Here is a 7,887-nt window from a genome sequence, read left to right as displayed (position 1 = left end):
TCGGTGTGTGCATCTGTATTTTGCATCCAGAACACAGGTGTTCATCTGAGCTGCAGATCAGCCTAGAAAATGTGGTGTCCGCCCTCTCTCTCTCTCTCTCTCTCTCTCTCACACACACACACACACACACACATCCATTCTTCAATACTGTAACATGTAAAGCAGTAATAAGAACCAGAGTGCCTCTGAGCATAGGCAAAATGAATTTCTCTCAGAAGTTCCCTTGTATCTGGGAGTAAAGGGGACTAGTTTCAGCTCAGCGGCAGAGCGCATACCTTACATCCAGAAGATTCCAGCATCTTCTGGTAAATGCGGGAAAGAGCCCCCACTGAAACCCTGACGAGCGGCTGCCAGTCATTGTCAGTACTGAGCTCTTTCTCCAGATTGATGGTCTGACTCGGAATAAACCAGCTTCCTCTGTCCCCTTCCCGCACATATAAACACACCTTGTCAGCCCTTTGGCCTTCCCGTTCATTTGCACTGGCATTCTCTTTAATAAAGAAGCCAATCCCCGTCCTGACACACTTTTCTACTCCAGGACAGCCTCTGCTCTTTGGCCTGTGCTCCTTGGGATGCTTAATTTGAGTTTTGTCCCAGAACCGTTTTTTAAAAAACCAAAACCCTCAAATCTCCCTCATCAGGCATTATCTGGGAGGGTTTGTCCCCCCCCCTTTCTTTTTTTACTTTCAAGCGGGCTGAAAAGGTACCCCTGATGCGAAAATATTTGAAATGCCTTTCACTCACCGCCTGCCAACTCTAACAGATTTGAGAGTAGGAGTGGGGCTTCAGAGTCCAAAGGGGCACAGCTATCAGGTAAGTGTGAGCCCCAGGACCTGCCTGTTTGACAAGGTATACCAATGATGCTGTCTAACACTTTAGTCTTCAACTGGTGGGTTGGGACCCACTAGTGCGTCGCTTCCTGGTGTCAGACAGGTTATTAATAGTAACACCACTATAAAATATAGAATTGGAAATATATGTCGAAGTTCCTGTGTCTCCATTTCACAAGAGCCTGAGAAAGCTGGGGGCTTTGCTAAGGAACCACTCTTGAATGGCAGGGCATGAGTAAATGAAGCGGTGAAGAAGAGTCCTCCTGAGCTTATACAGAGTGCCTTTCCTCAGAAATAGTCCCAAAACAGGGAAACTTAGAGCTTTTATGTCAGACTGAGTGATGTGTGATACGCACAAACTCCCGACACACTCCACCTATTACAAATGAAGCACTTTTCAATATATTTTCAATATATTCACTATCCATCCTCCCCACATTTGTTTCTGTGTCCCCCTCCCCTCCCTTTGTAATTAAGCTTTGCTCTCACTTTCCAAAAGGTCTGCAGTCCCCTTTCCTCACCCCAAAAATAAGACCAGAGACAGATAGGTTACAAACATTTATCTTCTTTATCTGAATAATACAGTTTTCAGTAACACCACACAGACCTCTGGGAGGGAGTGATCACAAAAGGGAGTCCCATTTGACCCTTCTTGCTCAAGGGAAAAGAGTTACCTCAGTAAGTCCCCCCACCCTACCCTTTCCTTAGGAAACTTCTGAAGGGAAAAAGGGGGGCAGGGCTAAGAATCCTGTTTCCCACCCCCATTCCAATAACAGAGGGGGGTGGAAGCCAGAACACCTGGGTTCTCTTCCCAACTCTTTGAGCGGAGGGGAGCCCTAATGCATCTGGGTGTGTGAGAGAGACATAGATTTCCTCCTTGCACTGTCTGAGGCAGGCTGTGGTAGGGAGCAACAGGGGCAAAACATCCCCATCTGTTTGTCCAGGCCTCCAGGAGTAGCCAAAGCCTTGACAAATTATTAACCAGCAAGCAAATAGCACCAGTCCAAGGCAAAAGAGGGTCAGGGTCTCCGCCACATCCTGCCTAGCCCCCCTGCACTCCCCAAACCAAGGCTCTTGTTCGTCACTTCCCATTTTATCCTGCCATTCTCACACAAGCCTTGTGAGGAAGTCATGCCTTGCCTCCATTCTCCACATCCCTTGTGGTCTCTTTGTTCTTTATATGCCAGGTTTGGGTAGGCTTACTTACCCTGCCCATTTCTCCTTTGATTAGTTTCATTTCCACCCTCAAACCTCACCCCGTTAATTCCCTCTTTGGTTTCAGCCATGTCAGCATCCAATTGCCATTTCCAATATTAAAAACCACTTGTTCTCTGACTCTCCCTTTTCCCCTCACTTTTTGTTCTTGACGAAACTTTTTCTAATGAGCTGGTTCTTGCAGCGGAGCTGCTTTATAACAAGACAGACAGTCCTCCTCAGTGTTTCCTCTTTCTCTCATATTTAATTTCCTCATGGCTCTTCTCATGTTTCTGCCTGCGTTTTGTTTGTTCACAAGTGCCTCGCTTATCTGCCCCTATGCCTCCGTTCCCAAACAATCATTTGCTGGCTTAGCCATTAACTTGCCCCTATTATCCTTGTCCCATCTCCCTGCTCTCATTTGCTCAGCCTCCTCAGGTACAGTTTCAGCATTCCAGTTGTGTTTGCTGCCCCACTCATCTCTTTCCTAATTGTTTGTTCATTCTCTCACATATCCGTTTATTTGTTCATGTTTCCCCTAATCTCCCACCCGCTCATGGTCTCACACATACACCTGTGCATGTGCACGCAACTGAGAATTGCCAGATATCACGGCTCAACCCATACCGATTGGCTTTGTCCCATTTTCCCCGCTGAAAAAGTCCTTGGACCCATAACTCCTGCCAGGGTTTGGGCCTAGCAACATCTGGCAAGTCTACCCTCCCCCCAACCACAGCTCTTCATACATAGTCCCTCTTGTCGATCCCACTGCCTGGAGGCGCAGTGGATCTGGCCGGGACGGAATACCCAATGCGGGTTGGGTAGCGGTCTTCCCGTGGCGGGCAGGAGCAACATAGAAGAGAGCCTCCAAGCAGCAGCAGTGCGGAAGCTGCCCAGCCAACATAGAGGGCAGCCCCCAGCTCCCTTTTCAGGGCCTCGACCACCATTGGGTTGTAGAAGTCGCGGATTATAGAGTTGGCCGACCAGCACACTGGGATGAGGGTCAAGAGACCCGAGATGATGAAGAGCGCCCCCGAGGTGATGACGATGCGTGCCTTGGCCCCCTCGTCCTCCACGCAGTTGGTGCACTTGGCTCCCACGATGCCCACCAGCAGGGCCAGGATGGCCAGCAGCACAGAGACGACCATGAGGGCCCGGGCGGCTTGGACATCCTGCGAGAGGGCCAGCATGGAGTCGTAGATCTTGCACTGCATCTGGCCGGTGCTCTGCACAATGCAGTTCATCCACAGCCCCTCCCAGATGATCTGCGCCACGACAATGTTGTTCCCGATAAACGCGGTGACCCTCCACATGGGCAGGGCGCAAGCAAGGATGGTCCCTATCCAACCAACAATGCACAGGCCCATGGCCAAGATCTCCAACCCTGCGGAGGACATTGTGAGCGGAGACTTGCTTTCTTAGCCTGCTGCAAGACACGTACTCCTTCTTCCGCCACCCTCTGGGAGGGTCGGGGAACGCACGTTTTACCGGGCGGCAGTGTCCGAAGGCAGGCTGTCTTTTACAGGGATCAATGTGGGTGAGAATTCAAAGACACGCGATCTTCAGAGTGAAGGATACTGCAATGGGAGATAATGTATTTCCCCAAAGAGCAGCTTCAGACAGTAAGTCCTGGAAGGATATTCCAGTGACTTGTGGGCCCAGGAGGAGGGTTTCTGATGGGGCTCCTCTGCAAAACCGAGTCTCTTTATCGGACCGGTTGACGACACAGCTACAAAAGAGGCCTTCTTGTGTTACCTGCGAGTGGGGATGCCAGCCTGGAAGATGGCAGTCAACAGCATCCAAGAGATGGTCTGTGATGTGGAGTCGTCCAGGGATACCTGTCCGTGGGGCGTCACTTTTATGAGCTTGGCCGGACCAAAGGCAGACAGGTGCGGTGGAACCAGCAAAGGAAAGAGGCCCAGGAAGAAGCTGCTAGCGATGGTGGGAGCTGGACAGATCCTCCCTCTTCTCTTCCCCTCCCTGGTTTCGGCAGGCTGCTTGTTATTGAATTTGCTCTCCTTCACAGGTACCTGCTGTTGTCTAGAAGGATCCCGTGGGAGCCCGTGCTTAGGGACAGGGAGGGGCGGGTTATATGAACCCCCAACAGGTGGGTGGGAGGAGCAGGCAGGCCAAGCCGAGAAGGGCATTGGGGGTTCCATGGTAACGACAGAATGGGTGGTGGTGTCGAGGAGAGAGTTTGAATATTTCTTTATTTTCTGTTGGCGAGTTGGGAAGCTGCCCGTTCTAGAGGGGAAAGGGTGGGAGGGGAGGAGAAGGCTGAGAAAAACAAGCAGAGGTGGAGAGAAGGAGGGAGGTGGGGGGGAAAGAGAAAGAGCGAGCGATCAAGCGAGAAAGGGAGTTTCTGTGGTTGAATTCAAGAGGCACAGAGAAGTGGAACCTATCAGATATTCCCCGTGCCAGCCAACTTCACTCTGCAGCATCATGAAAGAAATGATGAATATGCAGTATATGTAATGATGATGATGATGATGATGATGATGGAAATGGTGCCTAATTAGAGGCACCCACACATCCCTTATCATACCCATTGCACAAATGCAGCTCCCTCCAGGGATGTGGGGGTCAGTGGTGGGGGGAACTTCTGGCCCACTAAATGTTTTTGGATTCCAGCTCCCATCATCCCCAGGCGAAATGGCCAATCTTCAAGGGAAATGGGTATTATAACCTGGGGAGCCAAAGGTTTCCCATCTGAGGTGTGGGTGAATAACAAGGGTATAACTTTGCAATTGAGACCCTGTGAACTTGAGTGGGGAGAGCCAAGTTCAAATCCTAATAATAATAATAATAATAATAATAATAATAATAATAATAAATAAATAAATTCTACCCTGCCCATCTGGGTGGGTTTCCCCAGCCATTCTGGGTGGCTTTCAACATAACATTAAAAACAGAATAAAACTTCAAACATTAAAAACTTCCCTAAACAGGGCTCAAGTTGCGATGCTCAAGGGACGAAACAGGGCAAGTCACTTAGTATCAGCCGAACTTCATGTGAAAATGGGGAGCACAGCCACGTAGGCCTCTCTAAGCTCTCTGGAGGGAGGGTGGGACACAGATGCCAGAAATAATCAGCATTTGTACGCGTAGCCTCCTTTCACTTGTTGCCATAACAAAGCTGTTTCAAACCCAATCCTAAGCAAGTCTGCTCCAGTAAAACTCGCGGAGTGGGACTCATGCTGGGTTCACTCCCCTGTGCTCCCACTGCTGTTTTGGAAAGTGGTGTACAGTACGCACGATGATAACCATAATCCACACCCCTCCTGTCATTTTGTATGAAGCACTGCTTTGATCTGAATTAAGAAAAAGAACGACCTAGGACTCAGCTATACAGTTGCAAATAAAATGTTTTTAAATGTGTTGTACAAATGTGACACTAGATGGTGACAGTGGGCTATGCCGAATTCGGTGTATTTTTTAAAACATTATTATTATTTTTTAAAAGCATTTTCACAGTGTTTTTAATATGTGTGTAGATTCCACCTTAGTTGTGCTTTAAGTTGGTAATGTATACAGGGCCTTACGCAGCTAAGTGACTTTGGGCCTACAAGATTTATTGCATGAAAAGGTAGCCTGACAATAACGCAGAACGCAACTATGCATGTTAACTCTAGAAAATAACAGCAACCCAGTTAGCAGTCCACAACACGGGCATCAAAATAATTTTGGTGGCCTTTTGAAGCTACGATAGGAAACCAATTTTATGCCTGGTTTTTATTTCTGATTAGACCAATAAGATCTCCTTAAAATAATCCTGAGAGGTAAATAGCAGTGAGACAAATATAGTAATACAGAGCAATTCAAAGCATTCATATTCAGGCAGGAGAGGAAGTATCCACATGTATGCTAAAATCCCTACAAAAATCATTTGTTTTCATTTTCATTTTAATTAAAAACATTGAAGGAAGTCATATGCAGTAAAACAAGCAAAAATACCATTTGTATCTAAACAAAAGTGAAATCAAAATAAACAGGTGTGTTGTTGTTGTTTTAAATAAACATTTTAAAATTAAAACTCAGTACCACTCCAAGGTCCAAAAACAATGGGAAACTAGGGTGGCTGGAGTAACCCATTCAGATGGGTGGCATATAAATAGTAAATTATATTTAGTAGACTACTAATGATGCTAATACATAGTATCAGCTACTAATAGTAGTAAACATCCACAGCATGCTTGGTTCAAGGCAAGAAACTAACAGGATTAGGCAGTCTAAAGGGGTTCTTTTGTCTCCAGGTCAAAAACAAGTCATGTTATCAAAGCCTGATAAAGAGCAGCTTAAGCACACATAACTCTGAAGAGGTTGATAGTGTGGCAACCGCAGTTGATAAGAAGGAATTTTTTTAAAACAGTAACCATGGACAATTTATTTTGCCCAGTGCATTTTCAAACAGTTTGTAACCTTAGCATAGTGGCTTCCCTCCAAACGAGAGATTACTCTTTTCTGCAACAGGCAAAGGAATCTGTGGCTTCCACATGCAGCTGGGCTACAACCCCTATGATCCCTGACCATCATCGATGCTGGCTGGGAACACCCGAAAGATCGTATCCTCTCTTAACTACTGAATCACTGTGCTCTGCAGGTGCCATCTTATAAGGAGGGCATTTCTGCACAATATAGGAATTGGGCCTTTAGTGTGGTGGCATCTGCCCTTTGGAATTCCCTCCCCTTGAATATTAAGGCATGTATTGTCTCTGTTGTCTTTTTTGCGCCTACTGAAGACCATCTTCCAACAAGGCTTTTAAGTTGAGATCTTTCTTGCTCTGCATCTGTGTTGGCATTATTTTTTTGAGATATTTTTTATTGTTTTATGTTTTTTAATGCTTTATCTCTTGCCATTTGCTGCCCTGGGCTCCTTTGGGAGGAATGGCAAGATATGAATTTAACATGTAAGACCTGCCAACCTAGCAGAGTTGGTCACAACTGGACCTAATGGTCAGGGGTCCCTTTACCTTTACCTTTTAAGTTGAACAATGGGATGCGGGTGGCACTGTGGTCTAAACCACAGAGCCTAGGGCTTGCTGATCAGAAGGTCGGTGGTTCAAATCCCTGAGATGGGGTGAGCTCCCTTTGATTGGTCCCTGCTCCTGCCAACCTAGCAATTTGAAAGCACGTCAAAGTGCAAGTAGATAAATAGGTACCACTCTGGCGGGAAGGTAAACTGCATTTCTGTGCGCTGCTCTGGTTTTGCCAGAAGCAGCTTAGTCATGCTGGCCACATGACCCGGAAAAACTGTCTGCAGACAAACACCGGCTCCCTCGGCCAGATGAGCGCCGCAACCCCAGAGTCGTCCGCGACTGGGCTTAACGGTCAGGGGTCCCTATACCTTTAAGTTGAGCAATAAACCGACACCTGGAGGGCCACACAGCGTCTCCACCACTGATCTGGAACAACATAGCGGAAACCCCTGGAGCTTCCTGCTTCCAATCTATAATAGGTGCTGGAGCAGGCTCAAACTGACAGGCCATCACAGAATTCAGGAGTCACCAGGCTACTCTGAGAATCTCCTCAAAGGAAAAGGAAAAGATAAACATGCCCACATTTTACAGATAAAAAGTGGGGCAGATGGCTGGCAGATTGTCTGCTCTGAATGGGGTTACATTCCCTCTGAATAATAATAATAATAATAATAATAATAATAATAATAATAATAATAATAATAATAATTTATTATTTATACCCCGCCCATCTGGCTGCGTTTCCCCAGCCACTCTGGGTGGCTTCCAACTGAATATTAAAAACAGTACAGCATCAAACATTAAAAACTTCCCTAACTTCAGATGACTTTTAAAAGTAAAATAGTTGTTTATTGCTTTGACATCTGCTGGGAGGGCGTTCCACAGGG

The 7,887-nt window shown here is 46.8% G+C and overlaps 1 protein-coding gene across 1 annotated transcript; it reads right to left on the bottom strand.

The window, feature by feature from the left end:
• Window positions 1-1,379: 1,379 nt before the first annotated feature.
• LOC309517589 (claudin-9-like) lies at window positions 1,380-4,109 on the bottom strand. Its single transcript, XM_082196811.1, has one exon. It carries the CDS (start codon window positions 3,419-3,421, stop codon window positions 2,765-2,767), a length of 657 nt encoding a protein of 218 aa, XP_082052937.1. The 5' UTR covers window positions 3,422-4,109; the 3' UTR covers window positions 1,380-2,764.
• Window positions 4,110-7,887: the final 3,778 nt, after the last annotated feature.

The sequence above is a fragment of the Podarcis vaucheri genome (assembly GCF_965113315.1).
Source record: "Podarcis vaucheri genome assembly, chromosome: 13".
Lineage (NCBI taxonomy): Eukaryota > Metazoa > Chordata > Lepidosauria > Squamata > Lacertidae > Podarcis > Podarcis vaucheri.
This window is presented reverse-complemented; position numbering and strand designations above follow the sequence as displayed.